The sequence below is a fragment of the Amaranthus tricolor genome, chromosome 16 (genome assembly GCF_026212465.1).
Source record: "Amaranthus tricolor cultivar Red isolate AtriRed21 chromosome 16, ASM2621246v1, whole genome shotgun sequence".
Lineage (NCBI taxonomy): Eukaryota > Viridiplantae > Streptophyta > Magnoliopsida > Caryophyllales > Amaranthaceae > Amaranthus > Amaranthus tricolor.
This window is the reverse complement of record NC_080062.1, coordinates 8,870,291-8,894,989: the sequence shown is the minus strand read 5'-3', so window position 1 is coordinate 8,894,989 and position 24,699 is coordinate 8,870,291. Positions and strand designations below refer to the sequence as shown.

At 31.8% G+C, this 24,699-nt stretch overlaps 2 protein-coding genes across 4 annotated transcripts; one reads left to right on the top strand and one right to left on the bottom strand.

The window, feature by feature from the left end:
* The first annotated feature begins 297 nt into the window (after positions 1 to 297).
* LOC130802868 (probable lactoylglutathione lyase, chloroplastic) lies at positions 298 to 15,198 on the top strand. Its single transcript, XM_057666971.1, has 9 exons — positions 298 to 541; positions 8,183 to 8,387; positions 8,464 to 8,588; positions 9,034 to 9,098; positions 9,772 to 9,978; positions 10,080 to 10,127; positions 11,398 to 11,505; positions 11,623 to 11,763; positions 14,876 to 15,198. The coding sequence occupies exons 1-9, from the start codon at positions 409 to 411 to the stop codon at positions 14,915 to 14,917; spliced, it is 1,074 nt and encodes a 357-aa protein (XP_057522954.1). The 5' UTR covers positions 298 to 408; the 3' UTR covers positions 14,918 to 15,198.
* LOC130802866 (VAN3-binding protein) lies at positions 15,051 to 18,233 on the bottom strand. 3 transcript variants are annotated; one of them, XM_057666970.1, is made up of 9 exons: positions 17,640 to 18,188; positions 17,282 to 17,559; positions 17,104 to 17,169; positions 16,619 to 16,687; positions 16,151 to 16,523; positions 15,758 to 15,922; positions 15,626 to 15,675; positions 15,429 to 15,486; positions 15,051 to 15,330 (listed from the first exon to the last, which is right to left on the bottom strand). In XM_057666970.1, exons 2-9 carry the CDS (start codon positions 17,549 to 17,551, stop codon positions 15,137 to 15,139), a joined length of 1,245 nt encoding a protein of 414 aa, XP_057522953.1. In that variant the 5' UTR covers positions 17,552 to 17,559; positions 17,640 to 18,188; the 3' UTR covers positions 15,051 to 15,136. The 3 variants fall into 3 exon arrangements, with proteins under 3 accessions (XP_057522953.1, XP_057522952.1, XP_057522951.1); XM_057666969.1 differs by having other exon boundaries at positions 18,004 to 18,188; XM_057666968.1 differs by having other exon boundaries at positions 17,282 to 18,233.
* Positions 18,234 to 24,699: the final 6,466 nt, after the last annotated feature.

The window sequence follows — 24,699 nt, the reverse complement described above, 5'->3', positions numbered from 1 at the left end:
ATTGATTTTAGATTAGAACTTTGGGTTAGAGGAAGGTTTTGGAATTTGGACACACCCATTCCCCAATCTTTTATTCTTCATGAATTATTGTGAGAGACGGTCAATTTGAGCTTTTCGAGAGACATATTAGATATAACATAAACTAAATAGTCTAATTAATATACATTAAAGAGAAAATAAAAATATCAACTTTTTGTGTTTTGTGTTCATCTCTTCAAGAGACGGTTTCTCACGAACCCAAGTCCTAAGTTACTTGTTTTCCAAGTCCAAGTCTCAATTACTAGCCCATCATCCAGTTAAGCGTTATCTTCGTTCTTTCTTCTAGAGTCAAGACAAACCAGAGAAATTGGATAGTATAGAAGAAAAAAGCGTCAAATACTGGAAGCACATAATTTGGATAGATTGATAATGGCGTCACTTCAACTTTCTCTCTCTTCCACTCTTGGTAGCTGGAAGGTTTCTGCTTCTCATTCTTGCATCACATTTTCTCTCTCCTCTTTTGACATCTCTCGCCGTCTCTCTCTCATCCACCTCGGTACAGGTAATCAAATTCTTCATCCTTTACTTCAATTTTTTTTATTTCAAAATTTGAAGCTACTAAACTATTATGATTTAATGTAATGTATGAAGTATGTTTCAACTTTTGAGTATTTACAAGCATAAAATCCTTAAATTTCGTATAATTGACCGCCTAATTGATTTTGTTAATTTCAAATTAGGTGCAATTCAATAGTGCAGTAATGATTAATTCATTTCTTGATACTTATTTGTGAAATGGAGGATATAATTTGATTATTTCGAATGTTTGAGCAATAAATTTTGTTTTAGGAGTAGTTCATAGTACGTAGAATGATGAAATGGGTGATGGACAGAGGTATTTTTGGTGTTTACATTTTGGTGTCCATAGTTACGTTAGTATGGTGGTCCTGGGTTTGTTGAAATGGAGGCAACCAGTTAGCTATGGTGTAGAATAGTTATGTCTATCAGTAATTTAGTTCTTGCTGCATAATGGATTGCTGATGAATATGGCCTTTATAAATCGTTCGCCATAGTAATGCTACACTCAATTGGTTTTAGTCGCTTGCCATTTCATAGCCTCTATACTGAAAGTTATCTTATAGAAATTTGAATAGTTTGCGGATCAGAGCCTTAAAATTTAACACTTTTGCGAATTATAGTCTCAATGTTCATTATTTAGCGAATTACAACCACTAAAGTATCAAAGTCTACGGCGTTTATGCTAAATCACATAATTCCCACCTTTTTAGTGGTCGGAATTTTAGGATGAGTGGTTCTAATTTTGTGATTTGGCCTGAATGATGTAGACTTTGATACTTTGGAGGTTGTAATTCGCTAAAAATAAATATTGAGACTGTATTTTGCAAAACTCGCAAACTTTAAAGTTGTAATTCGCAAATTATTCTAGAAATTTATATGGGCTTTGAGTTAGTACCCTGCACTCCCTACTACCTTGTGTATGTTTTAGATGGTTGATTAAAATAATCTTAAGTAGTTTTGCACTTTAGCTTGAACAAATCGTGCGAGACGGAAGTTGTCATTGCTTAAACTTAAGAGTGCCTTGTGTAAATTGCAACCTAGGAACTGGGGTGGGGCTAACATTTTGATTTTGGAGGCTCGGTGGGGTTTCTCATTTACTATGTTAACTTATTTATCCTTACACGCACAACCGAAAAAATGTTTTCGACAACAAAACTAGGTCTTGAAATAGGGCAAACTATTCATAGATTTCTTATATGTGAAAATTTGTCACAATCTTTTTGAATTGAGGCTCCAGTTTCTTGTCTTTGCTTGTCAGCCTATTGTATAATCTCTAATGTCAAGGCCTACACTGATGTGCCAGCAGCCAGCCAGCCAATACCAAGGGTAAGGATAATGTTGCAATTTGAATACATTACACTTAAAACATGTGGTGCACCTTACCTATTGGTGGCAATGCTCTAAGCTTGATCTGGATTAGGGAATTAGTGTGCTTAGTGGGCACAAGGGGGCTGACTTGGATCGAGAATCACTACTTAGGTGCAATAAAGCATTAAAACAAATTCCTAACATGAAAAGATGGGCAAAATTCTCATACTAAGGCATCTAATGTTGATGTGACAGCTAGTCAGTCTCGTGATAAAAATAAAGATAAGGTGAAAAAAATGCCATCTAAGTAAAGCCTTGATAGAAGTTGGAATTAGAGATTGGAGTCACCCATATAAAGATACACCATCTCACAAATTGGTATAGTGTCTTTATTCTCTACAATAAGTATTTTTAGAGTTATAGATCTGCTAAAAACATTCTCAAAATTCCGTGATTTGTACATAATGCCATTGAGTATAATCAAGAAGGCAAATAAAAAACGGAAACTTCCTTTATTAGGTTGAAAAGACACCTTATACTATAATCAATACCTATAACTCTTCTTGATTCAACAAACATGAAACCAGTAGCTAGATCGGGTATCTTTTTGAGTGTCATTGGAAGGAGGAAGTATGTGAATTTCACTAGATGTGCAAATCCATGTAAAACTCACGATTCCTTCTCTCTTTTATAGATTTAGGGTTTTCTTCTTACTTTTTTTCATTTAGGTCTAATGACACTGCTTAGTCCTAAGCAAAGCTAATCGTTGTTCATATTGGTCACCTTAACCAAATAAGCATATTAATGGTTCAAGTACATTTTGGTGATGGTTTCAATACATTTCAATGATATAGTAAAATTCCTATTGTGTGATCCAATAAGATATCAAATTAGGTCTTAGAGTTCAGTAGTAATAAATGGTTTTTTGGAAAAACATAATCATTATCTCAATATTATTTTGATTTTATTGTTCTAGAATCTTACTGTAACAGACTTAAATTTCTTAATCTTAATCTTCCGATTAATTATTCCGAAATTTTTTTAATTCAAATTCCTAATTCTTTGGTTATCTAATTCAAATCACCTTTAATTCCTAAACCTTTTTTGTAATTTCTTTTAAATATTAAACTAAAAAAATAAATAAATATATTCTTAAATTTCTTTATAAGCACTAAAATATTATTTTATTATTTTACACTACGAAAAGTAAAATTTTAATATTATATTTACGGTTTTGTTAAAATGTTACGTTTCAATTTCGTTTCCTTAAACTAACTTTACTACTTATCATTTTAACCTTACAACTTTGATTTAATTGTTTTATACCTAAAAATTAACTATATTTTTCTTATTAACTTTAAGTATAGTTTTAACCAAAATTTTCTAAGTAAATTATCATATTTTTATAATCAAACCTTAATCAAACTTTCCCATTATTCTAAAACATTTCACTTGTATAAACTAGAACAAAAAATTTGATGAACCAAAATCCTTTCTACATCAATCCATGAAGTTCATCACTTACACTAGCTATCACCATTTCTTTACATAAGTTAACCTTGTTCTACACTCAAAACTCTTACACATTCACTTACATAGTTTAAATCACTTACACAAGTTAACATTCTTTTATGCTCTTAACACTCTTTTTCATACAATCTTATGAACTAAAAAGTTGCTCAAAACTCATTATAAATACCCCCTTAGCCATGAGATCACTTGCACCCCCATCATCAAATCTTTCTACCATTCTTTCTTATATCTTCACTTCATTAACATCTTACTAACATTATACCCTTTTTATTAGTTGAAGAATCAAATGAAGATGGAGCTTGATCTTATCACTTCTTAAGCCAATAATCATAAACTTTTGAATAGTCAAATATTATCTTTTGGAGCTTGGATATCATTTTTTTTTTGGGTAATTGAAGATCTACTTCTTTGAAGCTTGGAGCCTTGAGGACTTTCTCTTTTGGAGCTTATTTCTTTGAGTTCTTATTTTCCTATTATTATTCTCTTACTTGGTTTAGCATCACCTTTGGAGGAAAATGGTACACATTTTCTTAACTCTCTCCTTTTGTGATATTTATTTATGGTTACTTGATAATATAAAAAGCATGATCAACATGATTTTATTTTAATCATTTAAACTTTACATGGTTATATTATAGTCATATCCAGTTTAATGATATTTTCGTAAAAACAATAATACTTTTGGGACACTCTAAAAAGTTATAAATATGAAAAATTTTGATTAATATGATAATGTAGATATATATGAAGCTTTTTATGTGAAATATTATTTTAAGTTTCATGTATATTAGCTTTATGATCTTTTGTATTGAGAAAATACTTAAAAAGAGTATCTAGTGATGTTTTTGTGATGAAATCTTGGTAGATAAAATTGATGTGAACTAGGAATTTTAAAAAGAGTATTTTATAAGTACTTTATAAAAGCTAAAAGTTAGGATATCATTTTAGATATGTTCCTTGAGTTTTACTTCATTAAAATAACATTTAATTGAATTTTCGTTTAAAAATATTATTTTAATAGGAAGAGGTGTTGAATACTTTCTTAATTATTAGAAATAGCTAAGAAAATATTTTACTTAAGTTTAAAATAAGTTAAAAGTTTTTTAATAAATTTGAAAAAAAAAGTTAAATAAGAATAATATTAAATGGGCTCTTCTTGACTTATAACTTTTTGGCATACTCCTGTACCATGTTGAATCACATGATGACCTTTGGGAAAATTGTTGTAGACCCTATGGACTTTAATTATTTTTTTATATGTCGATTTATGGCCAAAATGATTGTATTAGTTATTTAAAATAATAATCATGAATTTTATTGGTTAAATAAACTTATCTCTTTAAAATGATTCCATATCATCTTGGTGTTTTGATAAAATTTTTATTTTGGACTCAAGTAATTATAAAGAATTGTTAATCGATGTATCGGTAAAATAGTCAAACTAATTTGTTGAAATGCTTAGCGTTGTTTTTCTTGAACTTTTTAGTCGAAAACTCATTTCATTTAGATTTTGGACCCTTTATAACTTGTCAAATTATTTTTCATAGTTATGATAGATCCGTTTTACTATTTTACTTGGTTATTTGATAAAATACGTTATTAAGTGCTTAGAAACATTACCCTTGACTTTTATGATTATTTATGGCATAAAAAGACTTAGTTTAGCTTCAGGAATCTTAGTATAGCTACGAAAATTTATTATTTAATTGATACTAATTTATAAGATACTAGTAATTTGTTTCTATCAAAAGGGTAGAATTGTCAAAATTTTGACTAGTGGAAGTTTGACTTATAAGAATGTAAACTATTTCGGTTTAGAGTCTTGTTTAATATTGCATGATATTGACTGTATGACTCTGATAGTAAGGTAACGTCGAACCATGGACCAGCATGTAAAATCCCGACGTTCGTGTTAGCCGGCACGTAAAATGCGGTGTCAGACAGGGGGTCCGAGAAAAACCCGTCCTGTGGAGTCTCGAGCATAACAATATTGAGAGGAGTGACGACTCCACCACAGTTCGGGTTTAGGACTACGGTCCTCACCTAATCAGACCCTTACATATATCAGTTATTATTATTGTTGTGATTTTGTGATGTGCTATGATGGTAAAGTTATGAGGTTTAATTGAACTTGATTGAATAAGCGTTAAGGTTACCAAGTATTTAGTAGCAGTAATGAACTTTCGGAGTATTGAGAATGTAACTTAATAGCTTAATAAAGGTCAATAATGAGTAATAACCTTCTATATTGTGCTTGATGATTATTTTGTAAGCATGATTTAACTATCACATCATAAGCTTGTTGAGGAAATTGTACTCAACTTTATCGCTGACCAATGCAATCGGCTATCATCCGTATTATGGATGACAGTATTTTGCAGGAAAATTTAGCTCAGGTTTCGATCCAGGCCACAACTTTAATTATTTTATCAAGGACTTAGCTGCATTGATTTTACTTGATGACTTTGATGACTATATTGTACTGATTTTTTTTTTATCGTATTTAAGCAAACTTTATGTTATATTTTCTCAGTTGTAAGATTTTTAACTTATGTTTTAAACGATTTTAGTTTAAACAGTTTTTAGCAGTTCGGCGTTTTATACTTCCGCATTATTTATCTTAAGTATAATTATTAATGTTAATAATGTATCGAGAGGGCCGCTCCAGCTACAATTACCGAATTAACCTACTTCTATTTTTCAATAACTTGTATAAATAGTGCACTTGAATTATTGAATATTTCCAATAGAGGATCACTAGGCTTATAGGTCCCTTGTAAACCATGTTGATCATCAGTTTATTGGTGGCACTGATGAGTTGAGCTTAGATAACTTGGAAAATCCCATTGTATAAACTAAATTATGATTTGTGTATAATTTTTCAAAGCTTAGCTATAAATGTTAATGATTTTGGGGGTTAAATTTAGAGTATTTTAAGTTACGTATATGATACTAAAAGTAACCGGACCAAGTTTTATATCCATAGACCTTTTTCTTTACACTTGTGTGGAGTCAAGCAAGGCAATAAAATAAATGATATTGGGTCAAACAGTTTCTTGGTAAGCCTTATTATGAAGGCAATACAATGTATGCTTGTTATCTTGGAGCCTAAAGTTGATCATATATAGAATTTTTGAGGAGCTTCTTAGGTCATCAATGTGCTATGGACTTCATTTGCGGCACTAAAACAATCTTTCTTGACGTGGCACAATATAACTTGAAAGTCATGCTTAGAAAACCACTTTCACAAATTAGTCTAAAGTCTTGCTTGAAGTTAGACTTTTTCTTGCTCTCGTTCCAAGAAGTTAAGCATGGATGATCATATATGTTAAACTATGCAACATGGACTCTAGTACAATTGTTTGCTATGTATGCAAATCCAGGTGTCTTAACTAGCAAATCTGAAATTCTTTTCCCTAATATCGGACCAGAATGAAGTTTCCTAGTATTCACACCCATGCTCTAGTGTTGCAAATTTGTCAAGGCAGAAGAATGAAGAGTCTAAACATTATTGATGAAATGATTAAGTTGTTAGATGTGGTGCTACTACCAGCTAACTTTTATAGTGGCTCTTGTTTGGCTTCAAGTTGTAATGTGTAATACCTTTGAGTCAGCATGCTTCTTGTGATTTAGTGATGTTGAGGCATTGTCTGGTATTAAATCGGGATGTGCAAACACTACAAATTAACACAAAATAGAGACCATCAAAATGGCAGCCATTTGGTCGCTATAAGCCTATAGCGACCAGATGTATGGTCACAATAAACCATTTGGTCGCTATAAGCCATTGCCGACCATAATGGTACTATGTCTATTAGTAATCGCGAATGGAAAACAGATAGGTGGTAGCCAATTTATAACAAATGGCGATCATGTGGCTATTTATTATATACTATTTATTATTTGTTATTTGTTATTAAGTAATCGTATTAGTTTAGCATAAGTTGTATTAGTATATTATTGTATCTGTATAATGTTAGTCATATTAGTATTATTTTAGTCGTGCTAGTCTAGTATTACTCATATTAGTAGTATACATTGTATAAGCTTATTCTTAGCCGTCTTAATATGATTTTAGTCATATTTTTTTTTACCTATCATTTTGTAAAATATTAGTTGTATTATCTCAAGTATTTGTCATATTTGTTTTGCATTAGATGTATTAGTATAATATTAGTCGTATTAGTGTTATGTTAGTTGTATTAGAGTAATAGTAGGTGTATTAGTAAAATATTAGTTGTATTAGTATATTATTGATCGTATTAGTATAATGTTAGTCGTTTTAGTTTAGTACTATTTGTATTAGTGTAGTATTAGGCATATTAGTATAGTATTAGAAATAAAATATAATAACAATTTAATATTGATTTAAAAATAATTAATCCTAACCAAATTAGAAGTATTGGGTATGTATTGTTAAAATTGTGGGTTGTGTATTATTCATAGATATATGAATGTGGGCGGGAAAATCTTCTCTATTTTCTTTTTGAATTTACGGTCAATTTGGCACTTGTCAACAACTAATACTAAACGAAACTAAAATCACTAAAAAAAGAAAATAATAATAAATACAAAGTAGTCGCCCTATCTGGTTGCGAGTTGGTCACCATTTGGCGATCATCCATGTCTGGTCGCCATCTAGTCATGAATGCCGACCAATTGTGTCTGGTCGCCATATTGGCGATAAAAATAAAATGGTCGTGAATTTCTGGTTGCAATTTTATATTTTTTTGTAGTGAAAGGAATAATATGTTTGCACTAATATGTATTTCATTTGCTGCAGCTGTCTCGCAGTCACATTTGTTAGGTTTTAAGGAATCTACACTGTCAAAACCAGAAAGAAATATTCTTGAGGTTGGTACAACTGGAAATGTAGCTCAAGCAAGCCCCATTATCAAGGATGAAAATTTTGTAGATTGGGCTAAAAATGACAAACGAAGATTACTTCATGTTGTCTATCGTGTTGGGGATTTGGATAAAACTATAAAGTAAATTTCCAATTTTAACATTTGCGTTTACATTTGCTTATTGTGAAGGTGACTAACTAGTTTGGTGAAATGTTAGATTCTATACAGAGTGCTTAGGAATGAAGGTATTACGGCAACGAAGCATACCAGAGGAGAAATATTCCAATGCCTTCCTTGGTTATGGACCTGAAGAGTCACATTTTGCAGTTGAACTCACATACAGTATACTATTTAGCTTTTACTCCATCTGTTTCCAAAGCTATTAAATTAAGGTCCATCATCTTGTGGACTTTTTTTAACCGTTATACTATTGCTCATTTCTTTGTTGTGCGAAGTGCATGCTAATATCATATATTGGATAGAGGTACCTAGTTAGGGAGTATATTCTAGAAGAGGATACTCTATATACAAAATTAGTGAGTTTCATACTCATGTCCTGGGAAAGTGCAAGTCTCTTTAGTCTCGAATGCTCGTATTTTATTTTTTCGTAACGCTTTGAATTACAGTGATACAATATCCACTTACATCCTCACTTTATACTCGCCACTCAAATAGTTTCTTGCTACTTGATTTCTGTTTTGCCTACAAACTAAAATTCTGCAATAATGAATAATCCAGTTTATTGCAGTTACATGACAAGGTGTTACTTTTAAAATTATGGTTGCAGACTTTGGTGTTGACAAATATGACATTGGAACTGGTTTTGGTCACTTTGGTGTTGCTGTTGAGGATGTGAGTTCCCTGAAATTCATTTGACATTTTGACTGTTCTGCACTTAATGCTAAAGGCTACTATGTATTCGTGAGGGTCTTTGATCTAAGCTTAGACAAGTAGAAACTATACTCAGTGTCACATTGAGCTTTGAAGAAAACTGTTGGATATATTTGTGAAGACTGAGCTTATATAAGCTTTAACTTGTTAGCAATGAAGATAATACAGTCTCAGAATTTAGGATTGTGCCCTTTACGTAATAATATCTTTGTAAAAATCAATTTACTAGTTTGAGGGATTGCCTTTAACTTTTTAGGTCGATAAGTTTCTTCTGATTAGTGTATTTGGAACCTAATAGGAGAACAGCTTGCCTTGTTGTAACTATTCTTATTCCTCCTTACTATAACCTAAATCATGTTCAAAAGGGACTCAAAGAGCATTATCTAATATTGTGCGAGTTGACTGATACAAGTACTTCTTAATGATCTTTCTGTAAGTTACTAGCATCACTGCCAACCTTTTGCTTTTTGTAATGTCATCACCATCAGATTTTTAACATTTGGAACATCATTTCCTCTTTCTTTTGGGCAGAGCTCCTTTTATCATGGGTATGAGATGTCTTTAAAAATGAACTCTTGCTGCCAGCAAGATATGAGATTGTTGTCAGTTATTGAAGGGCACTTCTCTTATGTAGGTTGCTAAAACAGTGGATCTTGTAAGGTCAAAGGGTGGTAAGGTTACAATGGATCCTGCTCTAGTCAATGGTTCTGTTATTGCTTATATAGAAGATCCAGATGGTTATAAGTTTGAGCTTATAGAAAGGGTACCTACATTCGACCCCCTTTGCAAGGTGATGCTTAGAGTTGGAGAACTTGATCGTGCTATTAGGTTTTATAACAAGGTAACAACAATTTTATAAAGTCTAAATTGAATGCATAGTTTGTTCATTTTGTCAGATCACTGATTTTTTTGTTCTTGTGTTTTCGTTTATTAAAATTGAAGGCTTATGGCATGGACCTGCTCCGCAAGATGGATTATCCTGAGAACAAGGTAACAGAAATATTGCATAGAGATTTTTTGTGGTCAGGCCTCACACTAGGTATTGCTTGGTGTAATGGTGCTGGTGGTGGTGCGGAACAGATGGGCTGGTGGCTGCTGGTGGTGGGTGGTGCAGGGGCTGTTTGGTGGGTGGAGCAAGGGCTGTTTGGTGATGGAGCAGGGGCTGTTGGGGGTGAAACATAGTACAAAACAGTGAGCAAGTAAAAGAGAGGTTAGGGAAATATTACTAATTGATTGATTAAGCTCTTCGAGTGGCTTTCACTCCAAAATAGCACTAGGCATTACACATTTCAAAAGATGGTCTTACACATTACAATCCCCTAGTATATATAATACTACTACTCATCCAAGTTTCTCTAAATACAGCAAACGTACTCCTAAAGTACCAACAACAAGTACTACTGTATAAGGTAATACAAATTTCCATTACTCATTATCCTTGCTTGTCCTTCTTGTCCTCCCTCCTAGAGTAAGTAAATCTCAGCTGTGGTCCCCCCTTTCGATTCATAACATTCAGAGAGAATTTTCTTTTTGCCGCTATATGATGTGGCTCCATGTGGCTTAGTATTTAGTGTAACTTGCTTCATCTAGCAATGAGCACTTCTTGGTGATGAGATGTATTTGTCTATTATAAAACATTAATTAAAATGATGAGATCGATACGTTCTGGTACTCTTTTTCTAAGAGTTTTCTCTCTTGTGCCAAAATTTGTACCTGTAAAACTGGTGTTTTTGTGAAGCATCTGGACATCTAGGCTTCTGCTTTTCATTACTCTTTACATGTTCTTTTCATTACTCGTTTGATGGTATTAGTGTTCAGTTTCCTTGTGCATTTCATTAAGAGCCTACTAGGAACAACTTCTCTGTAATTGTTTGTTACTGAGAGTGCACTGTCTTTCTTCCCTTCATTATCACTGCCTTGTGTCCATCCATATTCTCTGTTCAAAACCCAATTTTTTCACCTTTTTCAAATCATTTCAAGACGTAAAAGTTCAACATCAATGCAATATACTACTATTGTGCGCAAATCAAAGTCAACAAAAAGTCAAATGTGGTAGATTTTAGTGTAGGGTTTTCCATTTGTATGTGACTATATGTTTCAATCCAGGATTTTTTTTTTCTTTAAAACAATTGACTTTGATTGGATCAAGAATTGGGAATCAGGAGCTATTTAATGTAGAATGTGGAAACTTTCCTTAATCATATTATTGGTTTACTTTATCAGTCCAATATCTGGTTGACTGAAAATTGTTTATCTTTAGTATACAAAAGCTATTATGGGTTATGGTCCGGAGGATAAAAATGCTGTACTGGAGTTAACTTACAAATATGGAGTTCGTGAGTATGACAAAGGAAATGGTTATGCCCAGGTAAAAGTTCATTCTTGAAGCGGTTTGTATTGAACAATAATATCTCCCTCTAATCCAACTTGCTTTGCTCCTAACTATTTATGTTTACATATGCATTACATATCTTTGTTTTGTCAGATTGCAATTGGAACAGACAATGTTTATAAAACAGCTGATGCAGTTAAGCTTAATGGAGGGAAAGTTGTACTTGATCCTGGTCCATTGCCTGGTATCAATACCAAGATAACTGCATGCTTGGATCCAGATGGCTGGAAATCAGTATGATCTGCTTACTCTAATCATGAAATAGCTTTATACTTTACTTAGAATATGAAATATTATCAAAAAAATCCTAACTATTGCCCAATAGCTTAAAATAAACCCAACTATTGGACAACTCAAAATAGTTCCAACTATTATAGGGTTCTTCTCAAAATATTCCCAGGTACCCTGGTCAAAAAATTATATATTTAGATTTTAAAATAGGAAAAATTACCAGCTATAATACAACCTTTAACTTATTTTCCTACAATAATACCAACTTTTGATTAATCATGAATAATACCAACTTAGGGGGAGTTTTCCTATAGTATCCCTAACATGTAAAAAATCAAATTATAGGATATTATATGACAAAAAAAATTGGTAACTTAGTTAATAAAATAAAGTTGGTATTATTCTAGGAAAAAACTCCCTAAGTTGGTTTTATTTATTATTAATCAAAAGTTGATATCATTGTAGGGAAACTAGCAAAAGTTGTATTATTTACAGTAATTTTTCCTTTAGAATAAAGAAACTCTAACATATATAAAACCCACCCCTCTCACCCTGCCGCCCCTTAGTCCCCTTGCAATCACTGCCGAGCAACCCCAATGAATCTGTCTCCCCACTTTCATTCCCACCCCGTGGCCCCCACTAAGTAGCACCCCTCCCCCACCTGAAAAACTCTCCTCACCCAGCATTAGATACATTTCAGGCTGCAAAGTAAATCATCCCAATTACAATCAAAATCTGACTGAGAAGTGCCACTCAATGAATTTTCCAATTAACCTCAAAGATTAACCACACACCTATGACCTATCACAAAAAAAACAGTTGCTGATAGCGAGCACTACACCCTTCATTTTTTCCCAAGAACAACGTTAACAGCATCAGACATAAATGTAAATGGAATGAACAATAAATTATCAAAAACCTAAAACCTAATTTAATAGTTGGTTAACACAAGTAATATAATGCTTCCAAATACAAATTAACAAAAATAAGCAATTGAAATATGAATCAAACAATTTTTTAGCTAATCAATTCAACTAATCGCTGATCTTAATATAAAAATAAAAACTAAATTGTGAGAGGGGAGGGTGGGTGGTTCACTAATGGTGCAGCTGGCTGGAGAAGGGAGCAGGTGGGGCAGCTTACAGCTGGCTGGAGAGGGGAGGGGTGGGGTAGCTGGCTGTAGGGGAAGGGGTTGTGTTGAGGACCTTGGGTGGGTTTTTGTTTTTCTTTTTCATTGAAAAACCTATATTGCGGGTAATTTTTTTAGCCAAGTCTATTTCAAAAAGTTGGGATTATTTTGAATTTTTAATATAGTGGTTTATTTCGAACTAATGGTCAATAGTTAGATTTTTTTTAATAATTTATCCATTTAGAGTATGTAAATGATTTTTCGTTTCAGCTTGAAATTTTTTTGGTTTTGCTTCTTAGCGGCAACTTTATAGTACAAGGATATTCTTACATATCCTCATGAAACTGTTGGTTTTTAACTTTTACAATTTGAATAAAGTTACACTGTTAAGGCCCTTATGTGTTGGCTGAGGTATTTTCAACACAATTTCTCTAACCGCAGTTGTTAGTTAGAATAATTAGGTGTGGAAGTCTGGAAGATAGTGCTGATAACATGAAGGAGGATCGATTTTGTTGGCTTAGCATATGTGATGATTGGGAAAACGAACTGATGAAAACTGTACAAGAGGTTGAGGCCTTGAGGGAGACCGAAACTGACTTGGAGGGGGGATAAGGATATATAAAGATATGGTGGAATCATTTAGTGTTGCTGTGTTAGATAGGAACAAATAGAGAATGCGGATTGTCACAAATGATCTCATATACTAATTTGTTATGATTCATGTAGCCTACCTCATATTTTGATAATTGGGATTAAGATTTTGACATTATTGTTGGTGTATAAGCTACATAATTGTAAAAATTAGTTAGTTACTAACTCCAATGATTCAGTTTGCTAATTGTCTCATTGACTTGACCATTTACATAAAGATTTAATTTCAGAGGGTAAATTTGGTCTCATGATGCCTGGTAATTGACATGTAGGTTTTAGATCCTTGTGCTATCTGGACTTGGGGATGTATAGTTGACGTGCACATAATGTTATTCCCTATTTAAACAAAATTAGTACTTCGCCAAATCATTTACTATAGGATTAGTGTAGCATTACTTTAATGCTTCTGCTGAGTTTCAGCAAGGCAGGGGTGAAGAGAGAATTAGCATACCAGTCTCACCACCTCCAAGATAACAAATAGGCCTCAATATTGTCAAATTCATTGTACATAAGATTTTCTGTTGATTTCGCTAGTCATTTTGACTTAGTTCATTAGTTCAAAACCTAAGATTTGCAGCATAATGGAAAAAAAAAAATCATTCCAGCAGTTCAGGCTTTCAGTTTTCTTACTGCGCCTAAAGTGCGGCTTTAGTGTTTCAGCACTACTAAAGTTTTCTTAATGTGGTTGTATCGTTTCAGCACTTCTACAATTTTCTTACTTTTCTCTTTTTTCTATTCTTCTCACCCTTTCATCCTAATCTTTCCTAAAGTTGAATCCTAAAGAAATCAACTAAGTTTGTCACGAAAATAAAGTTTCTTATTAAAGGTATGTAGATGCTACTTTGAATTAAATATAGATGGGCAAAGATACTTCAACTAATCAATGAGATGTACTCAACTCAACTCAAATATATTATCACAGAAGATCAACAACACCCATTACCACAATGTTCTCAAGTGGCTCCCAGCTAAACGAAGCTTGGGGGTCAGATGCAGACAACCTTATCCTTGTATAAGCAAAGAGGTTGTTTCTGATCGACCTTTGACAGCAAACATCATCAGCAACTTCACATAAATAACTGCGCTTGATTCAAAGACTCATTCTCACTGAATTCCTTTGGTGGAAATTATAGATAAGTTTTTTTTAACTTATTGCACCTTCCCTTACAAGGTACAAACGATGTCACATAAATATGGACGAACGTTGATGGCATTTCTAACTCTGTTCTGACATGCCATTTTTTTGGCTTCTATTTTCTAAAGGTTTATTGCCAGTTGTATTTATTGAACTTGCCCAGTTATGTGATGCAATTTACACTATGTTTAATGCTGCAGGTATTTGTTGACAATATTGACTTTCTCAAGGAACTTGAGTGACCTGACCAAGAGCGTGCTCTATATAGATATGACCGGATGTTGTGATGCTTGGAGATCCATTTCAGCATCATGTCAAAGACTGTTGCATGTTGTAAACATTTTTTTTGTTAATCGCATGAGAGGCAATCAGGAATTTTAATTTTATGTTGCACTCAATCATAGAAATTTTAGTTTTACATCAGCCAAATTGTAATGTAACATAACTCTTACAGGCATACTTTACATATTAATGTGACAATTCAATAAATTTTGTATCCCATCAGTCCACATGTGTTTTTCTCCTTTGTTTTTGCATTCAAATTCTATAACCCTATCTGATGTTTGTATCCCGAAGTAAGCTCTCTGCTCGCTACTGTCTTCTCGCTCTCTGCCAGGCCATGCTGAAATATCGGAGTATACTCCAGTCACTATAACTGCAGAAACAATGTTGCTGGTTAGATATAATGATGGTGAGCAAGATATTGCTCATTTGACATGCTACTCGAGGAAGGAAGAGAATTAAGTTGCTTACATTTCTTCTTTTTTGTGAATGCACCTGCCATATGCCTGCTTTTTAGTTTAACAACTATCTGCGTAGCAAAACAAGATTGGTTAACTACTGGTAGATCATGTTCTATTCCAAACACTTCATAAAATTGTAATTCAAGCTTAATCCTGTTTTGTTTTTTCTTGCAGATAAAAGGGGCCAAAAGAATTGTTAGTAAGTACCTCCAATGTCGAATTTATGCTGAATGACACTTGTTTCCAGTGTAAATCACCTGGGATCAAACATTTGCAAAGAGTCAGCCTACTATCAACCAGGAGTTTGCCTATATATGAACTAGTCTATTGCTTTACTACCTTTTCTTGTACGTTTTAAAAGCTCTCCACCCTGCATTGCAAAGTTCATAGCAGTCGTTGAGTGTGATTCTCTGCCCTCTTCAGATTGTTCTTCACTTAGAGTAAGACCTGCTGCTCCATAACCCTTCTGTAACCTTGCCTTGAGGGTTGCAGCTCCTCTTAGTGCTGCAAGATGTGATTAGATGCTAGAATAATTGTTTAACTTGTTTTGTTTAGTGTATAAAGGGAAAAACAAATCTACGGGTGTTTTTTCTATTAAATTATACTTCTGTATTTTCATCTTTTGATTCAACTAAACTGCACTATTTCTTTATGTCAAATTATACTTCTGTATTTTCATCTTTTGATTCAACTAAACTGCACTATTTCTTTATGTCAAACTTGTGGTCATACCAGTTGCTGCTCCTGCTGTTAAGGTCATGATATCACCATTCGTCCTTGCATTTATTGCAGAATTAACAGCTGACAGGATCTGATGGTGATCAGCTCCCATTTCCTCTGCAATTTCAATGCAGTGTGATGCTACTAGTGCAGCAGCAGATGCAAGGGCAGTAGTCGGCTTAGATGGCATCTTTGGTTGTCCAGATGATATTTCAGTCGACGTTGCATTTGAAGCCGTTAAAGCTGCCACAGCAGCAGCTACTCCTGCTACAGACACTGCAGCATGTAGCTGTGCATTGTGAGTTCTCATTTCATGTTTCTTTTTCTCCTTTTGATCTTTCATGCGCCTTCCCATTGTCCGTCCTTTTATGATGCTTTTACATAGCTGCAAAATCATATCATGTTTTACGCAACAGCTGTCATATGTGTATTGACTCTTCTTCAATATCAGAAGTGAAAGGAAGTAGAAGTTTTACTTACCCCCTTTCTTAGCAGCTGTTGATTGGACAGGAACTCGGGGTGCAGTGCTTGATGAAGTAAGAACAGTTCCTAGTCAAATTTGACCCATGTCAGTAATTATCCACTTGACGAATAACCGAATTATAACATTATTCTCATTCATTTAACAGTTAACCAGAAGGCAGAAGCATCTGTTTTATCTATATAGGCCTTCAAAAATTTTGACCCGTGTTATATGTAAAAATTGGTTTATTGGTTATTAAAGAAGAAGCTAGATGAACTTTTAAGTACTTGCATGGATTTCAACTTGCACCTTTATTGGTCTCTATCATTATTATTGCATAGCTGCATGCTTAAGGCAATATGATCAATTCTTAGTTGAAGGTTTCAGCCTTTTTAATATGCTTAGAAAGGAGTTCTCTACTTGGCGACAGGAGCAACAGAGCATTATGATTCTACTCATGATAAATTTAAAGAAACAATGTCAGGACTGAAGAAGTATATACCTTTGTTTCATCACTCAGTCTTGGAGAAATTGGAGGACTCTCTCCATTTCGTAGCGATTCCACTTGCTGCAAAATGAGAAAAGTATTTATAATCAAATTTTAAAGCTTTCTTTGAGTATCTTGCATATTATGTTGTTTAGTCAGACTTATATGGAGCTTAAGTTAGATAAATATTTACATAATCATTGGGTATCACGGTATCTCTGACATTGATATTCAGTTCATCACTAAGAAAACCAAATGCTGTCTTCTCAGGCTTTTTCGGCATGATATAGTTGGTAGAGAGGGCCTTGGAGAGCTCTGTGGCTGAAACACTCCACGATCTTGCCAAGAACTCCATGGACTCAGTTGGTGTCTCCGGTGGAGGGACAGATGTCGGAAGCCATTTTGCAGGACCATTTTCATCTATGTGTGCAAGCTTATGTGCCGCGCTTTTCATGCCATCCATACTTGTCTCTGCATCCACAACGAAGAGGTAAGCTACATTAAGAAGCATGAAATTTACATTCTTGATGTATTATGTTATTCAATTGTACCGTCTTTCTTTTAAAGTGTATTGGTAGTGTACATGAAACAAATGCCCTCTTAAACTACCCTAAGTACAACCTATAAAGAATCATAAGTTATCCTAATAGTCGAAGGCTTTCTCTTTTGCCTTCAGTTCTCATCACCCTCTTGCCAGTAGAGGAATATCCTTTATTTGAAATAAAAAAAAAAAAAAGTACAACCCATAACCCCTAATGAAAGTCAAACTCACAAAAGCACCAAACCTACTTCATCCGATAATTTTCGGATAGAGAGTATCATTATAATGATCTAATCTTCCCTAACTGGCTAACCACCCTGCTAAGTGCCAAAACTCTTAACTCTACAATGTCTAAAATATCATATCATTGTAACCTTTCATGTTAGCCGGTGACTTGGTCTAGTAGGATGAAGAAGTGTTGGTGGGAAGCTAAATATATACTCTAGTTCAATGAGCCTATAGTGAAGGTGAAGGGTTGAAAAGAAGTGTATGTAATAGTTTATATTCTAATATTCCCTTGAAAAGACATAAATAAATAGATTGAAAAACTGTTGAAAGAGTATTTAGAGTGATAACAGAAAGTTTATTGTGCGTGCTTTTCACTAGTGAAAGAGGAAAAAGAAGGGCTTTTTTCAAGTATTCTTGAGCGGCGAGTTAAATGATGGCTTAAGGGCCTTATTTGCTGCCATTATCACTTATTAAAGTAAGCAACTTTGGGGCCCTTTCTTCTAATGCTAATGCCTAATGGGATGAACAAAGTTGTATGTCACTGCCATGTTTAGCATTGTTTGGTTTAGACTTTAGATGATGCTTATGCTTTTCCAGATTTTGGTTTCTGGATTTTTTTGTCTCACTCTTTTGACCTGGTTTTGTGCACACGACTGCTTGGCTGATTCCTTGAATTTAAGAGCTTTGCATTGGTTTCCACTTTTTCAGTACAGTGCCACTCTCTATAGAGAATGAGAATTTTTGCTTTTGAATTTGTAGAACTTTTTAATTAGATTTGTAGCAAATTCAAAAGCTAGCAAGAATAAGAAAAAATATATTTGGTTGATCCAATTGAACACTACTAGAATTATATTTTTAGCTATGCATGCTTGGTAGTGTTACCTATGTTACTGGGTTAATGAGAATTGAATCTTGTCTAAGTTAAAGCATATATCAGTTTCTTCAAAAGAACTTGCGTTCATTGTCAGTACCATTTATTTGTTATTTGTGAATAGTATCAAATCAAAAAAATTCTACTATACTTTGTCTCACCATTAAACTGGTTGATATAAATTGGGTATTAATTGATCATTTTAAAATTATAAGTAATTAATTTATGATTATTTGTGATTATTTTAAGACTAAAAAAAGTGACTATTTTAAATTATTAGTGATCACGTTGATGTTATAAGTGATCACTTTAAGATGATAAATATACATTAAATCAGGCCACTAAAGATGGTTTCATCATGAAACAATTTCATTTAAGAATTTGTGTATATTTATAGCTTAATTAACATGCGAAGTAGATAATAATTGTGTGTTTTTTTGTAGCAATTTTAGTTGAGAACACCTTAATGAATCATGTCTCATTTTTTACTTCATTACAAGGGTGAAAAGAAAGGTTTCAATCACCAAGCTAATTAAAAACTTATCTTATTAAAGATTTATGAGCTACTTTAAAGAGAGATCATTTTTCAGTGAGATGACTTCAAAATAACGAGCTCATATGCTAATAATTGTATTAATTAACCTATTTAATCTATATATGAGAAATGTCTTAATAGTAAGATCGTGTCACATTAGCTTTTTCCATATTATTTATAGTTAGGTAAAGATGAATTGTGTTGTCTAGATTGATTCAATCTGATTTCTAAGGCATTACTCTTTTCTGGAATACTAGAAAGTAGCTTCACGGGTACAATTTCATCAAAATATAAAACATGATTATCTAAATAAAAAAAAAAAAAAAAAGAGAAAGTAGATTAAAAAGAAGTGCAATCCTGAAATTCAGCAAACCCAAAAGCAGGCGCAACTAATCGCCATTAACTGCTTTAATCATATCCAATTTGTTTGAAGCTTAATTAAGTTGTAATGGTGGCACACCCCCGTGCACTTAACTCTTATTTAGAATGTTTTAAGTCCAAACTACGCTTTTAATACTCTTCACGTAACGTTTGGTTATTTAAAAGTTTGGTAGAGGATGTAATGTGAAGGTTAACAATGTCAATGAGTTAGTAGTTATAGTTATAGTCATTAATTTAAAATTTCTCAACAGTTAGAGTTCGAGGAGGGAGGAGCAAATGAAACAGACTAAATCAGTATTTCTTCAAAGAGAGGCAAAGAGAAATATGCACCATTGAACTACTCCTCTAAATAGTTGAACCTTGCAAAGAAGAAAGGTGAGAGACATATAGCTCACCTGGGGAGGCACCGTAAATAAACAAACCACATCAAAATTATAATTGTGCTATAATGAAAAGTAAATATGTAGCACAAAAAGATAACTAAATAATTGTGAAATAATAACTAAGGTAGAAATGGATAAAAGAACGAGAATTATCAATGGGTTGGTAATACCTTTAATAATTCACACTTCAAACCAAAGTTCGATTCCCATTCTTAGTTGCACAACAAGCTTTTATAAACTTTTTTTTTGTTCTCTTTTTCTCAATTTATTTACAATAACAATTCGAAGTAATATTGTTTGATTGCCGATTGTTTATTGCTTTGGTTCATAGTTCTTTCATTATATTTTGCATTTTGTTTGCTAATTTGGTACAAATTAAGAACTAATTTGATTTAAATATTCTTTTTCTTTATCAAATATGCATTTTTGTTTAAATTTTCCGATTGTTTTTGTTTATTAATTTGATACACATTAATAACTAATTGGGTGAATACATTCTTTTTGTTTAGTAAGTATGCATCTAGTTTAAATTTTCTTGTTTTTGTCAAATAATTTGGTAAAAATTAGTTGTTTTTGGAAGACCTTTTTTTTTAATTACTCTTAATAGCATAACTTAAAATATAAACTTTGATTCAACTTGGGAAGACATTTTTTTAACTAGTAGTGTTTTTATTGAAACTTTGAGTATAAAGTAGGACAAACATTCTCATGAACCTTGTTAAGTTGGTTTTTTAACTAAATTACACCAATTTTTCATTATTATATATCCGTACCATTACCAATAATAATTCTAGATATGTGATTATTGATTAATATTGCAACTTTTAAGTTGTTCATTGAAATCCTGTTTAGTTTGTAGTTCACAGTCAATAATTCAGGAGTACCAATCTTTACTCTTATACTATTATATCACACTATTTTATTCAATTTAATTGCTTATATTTATTATGTTTGGAAGAAAGAAAATGGAGGAAAGAAAGTGGAGGGAAATAAAAAGATTGCATTTTTGTCATCTAAAAAGGAGAATTTTTTTACATTTTATACAAAACTTGCAAGATTGAAAAAATATATTTCAAAGAAAAACATAATAATCTTCTTCATGTCTTCTCCTTGAATATGCTTTATAACTCCTTTCTCTCTCTTTCTAGCTTGTTTGAGCTTTTTAATAGCTTTCTTACTAAATCGACGAATAGGAAATGGAGGAAAAAAAATCAATAAGGAGAATTCTTCCACATATTATACTAAAAAATTCTTTCAACATTGAAAAGATTTGAATGGAAAACATATTAATCTTCTCCCTTGCCCTCCTTCTCGAATCGCTTTACAACTCTCCTATTCCTCTCCCTTACTTGAGCATGTTAATAGAGTTCAATAGAACTTATCGTACTATAAAACAAGCTAATTTAAGAATTTGTAATTATCCTATCATCATAAACGAATTCTAATTAGGTTGCCAACAAGTAACTACCCGATAAACGAAAAACAAAAACTAAATTTAACATGGCGAATCTAGTTTTAAGAATCATAATAATACTTGATATGGGTAGTTAGATGGAGTAACAATTATGAAACAAATAAATATGTCATCTTATCAATGATTACAAATTAAAGATTTGAAAATAGGAGTATGTTGATGGTGATACGTAACTTATACCCAATATTTAATTCAACTCTTAAACAAGTGGCAAACCAAATCATTACTTTGCATTGCAATATACTTTTTATAAATTTTCCATTTATTTTTTATTTTTATAGTTTTATATAGTGTGTCTTTAAATAGTAATCCCTCCGGTTTCCATCGATTGTTTGTTCATTTTTTTTTCATTATATCTATTGCACTAATTTAACTCTAAATATTTTTAATTATCAAATTGATAATTATAAAATTTTGATATTTGTAAAATCTATATTGAGATAAATAAAAAAAAAAGATTTCACTTGACTATATTTTGACATTTAGATTAAGAATAAAATAAAAATTAAAAATGATCGATAAATAGTATAAATTAAAAATCAAATGAAACATTTGCTCCGGAGAGTGCATTTTATTTATATGGAGTATATCTTTACATATAATATTAGCCTCAGTCATTCTAATTTTAATATTTTCAAATGTTTATGGTTTTAATCACTCATCTTTTCACTAACTTTATTTTGATATTTTTGTACTATTTATGATCTATACATGTTTTCTATTGAAGTTATTTTAACATTTTTTAATGTCTATGGTCTCAATATTTATTTACTAATTTTATTATAATATTTTACAATATTTATGATCCTCACATTTTCACCATTAATTATTCACCAAAATAATATGTTCATCATCTAAATAATGCAACTTTAAACCTACATGAATATTATGCATGAGAACATCAAATAAAAATAGATGGAATAGTAGTACTTAGTTGAAGCAAAGTGTAACACCCCTATAATTAGGTCAAATTTTAAAAAGGATTTTTAAGAAAAACATAAACCAAACTTGATCATGGAATTATTACAGCCACATTTATTTCTGATAAGGAATAAATGTAAAATACAGAAAATTTAATTAAAGAAACATTGTTAAAAAAAACTAAGTTTTACGTTTGATAAAATCTTTTTTTTTAAATTGTTAAAAAAATAACAAGTTATATGTTTAATTTCAAAAAAATAAAAATTTAAGAGTAGTTTTAATATAAAAAAAATAATAGAGTGTAGAAAAACTCATTTATACCTTATTAAAAAAAAAATTCAAAATTAAACTTTCTTCCCCCACCTCCTAAAATAACTCCTCATTTGTCTCCATCATCCTTCCCACTTTTCCTCTAATTCTAACAAGCATTATTCCTCTTTTATAAATTAACCAAAATTTACTCTTTAAATTATTGCACCGTATTAATTTTCTTTCTTCTCCTTTTTATTCTTTTTCTCTCATCAACCATTTGTCTTTCCTTACATTTATTATTATCAATTTCTTTTTCTCCTTGATAATATTTTTCAATCTTTAGACATTTTCTATCTATAAATCACAAACAACAATTATACTTCGAACGTTAAGTACGTAAATGAAGTTTGATGGTAGCGTAAATTTATATTCTAGGCTCTTTTCACAAGGTAATTCTCAATGTCCATCTAATTAGGACTATCCCGTTAGTATTATGTGCTAAGTGATAATAAATGTGTTTAAATAGATGCATGATTTTATATGGTATTATTTTGTATGATATTATGTTTTATATATTCTCAAATTATATTTACTATTATTTTTGTCATACTTTGAATTTATAATTATTATTTCGATAAAATTGATATTATTAATTTGATAACGAAATTAGATACGGTTTTATTTGCAACAAAAATATTATGATATTAATTTTTGTTGCCACGAATTGATGTTAATATGGTGATTTGAAAATTAAGATTTCAGTTGGATATTCTTCAGATATATTTTTTTATTGAAAAAATTTATGATCTAAAATAAAATAAATAATGTATGTTTGATTATATGTTTGCGTGCTCGCGACTAACTATTAAAATATATTAAATCTCGTAAAGTGAAACATGAGGGAAATAAAACTGATCACGGTATAAGGAAGATGAACAGGTTGCCCTGTTTGGTTAGTATAGCTGCCGACAGGCATTATTATTTCTGCTACTTGATAGGATATTTGGTTTTCCTTCTATTTGTTGTGATCCAAGTAGAAGGGGTATGCACACTAGGGTTACCTGAGACTACTCTGCCGGCCTTGATGAATTATTTTAGGGTAACGACCTCTTGATGATGTAGGTATAGAGGTAAAACCTCGACCTACTGGCGTTCTCATTCCCTCAAATAAAAAATTGGATATATACATATATATATATATATGTGTGTGTGTGTGTGTGTGTTTGTTTATCATTATTAACTATCAAATTAATAATTGAATATGTGTGGTTAATATTAAATATTAAATTAATTAATTGGTTTATGTGATATTATATTGGTTTCATAAATTGATTTTTATTAACTCAGCCTTATATTATCTTTCCAAAATTATTTTTCAACTCAATTATATATTGTTTTCTTAAATTCTTTTTATACTTAACTGTTTTACGGGACATTTTGGGAGTTTTTCTCTTGTTTTTCTTGTATTCTTATTTTGCGGGTTATTGATCACGCGGGGAATCATAAGAGTGAGGCTTACCTAGTAAATTAGTTTTTATTAGTAATCATGTCCAAGTTAAAATATCACTTTCAATTGTAAAAGTTGTTTAGTTGTTGGTATAGAATTATTTTATAGTTGTTTAGCCTTACATTTATTCCTTATCAGGAATAGATGTGGCGGTAACACTCCGATAATTAGGTTTGGTTTATGTTTTCCTTAAAAATCCTTTTTAAAATTGACCTAATTATAGGGGTATTACACACAGGGAGTCTAAGTATGTTCAACATGTTCCACCGCACATGACCCCAAAAAGTTAGGGGCCTTAATATTAATTTACGCAGTATATGTTAAATATTTAAGATACAAAATTGTAAGAAAAATATCATAATTTTTAAAAATTGTACAGGGCTTTCAAAAAATTTATCAATTTTTACCCCGCACATATTAAAGCACTCCCCATGTCCCACCAATTTGCTCCAAATGCAATTGGTAAGAGAATTAAAAAATAGATAAAGTGATATTTTATGAAAAAGTTGAAAAAATGT

Coding starts and splice junctions, on each gene's coding strand:
- LOC130802866 (XM_057666968.1), bottom strand. CDS start 17,599: ATGCTTCTTAATGTAGCTTACCTCTTCGTTGTGGATGCAGAGACAAGT. Junction 16,688..17,103: donor GACTGAGTGATGAAACAAAG/GTATATACTTCT, acceptor AAATTTGACTAG/GAACTGTTCTTACTTCATCA. Junction 15,331..15,428: donor ATTCACAAAAAAGAAGAAAT/GTAAGCAACTTA, acceptor TTGTTTCTGCAG/TTATAGTGACTGGAGTATAC.
- LOC130802868 (XM_057666971.1), top strand. CDS start 409: ATGGCGTCACTTCAACTTTCTCTCTCTTCCACTCTTGGTAGCTGGAAG. Junction 542..8,182: donor TCTCATCCACCTCGGTACAG/GTAATCAAATTC, acceptor CATTTGCTGCAG/CTGTCTCGCAGTCACATTTG. Junction 9,979..10,079: donor CTATTAGGTTTTATAACAAG/GTAACAACAATT, acceptor TTAAAATTGAAG/GCTTATGGCATGGACCTGCT.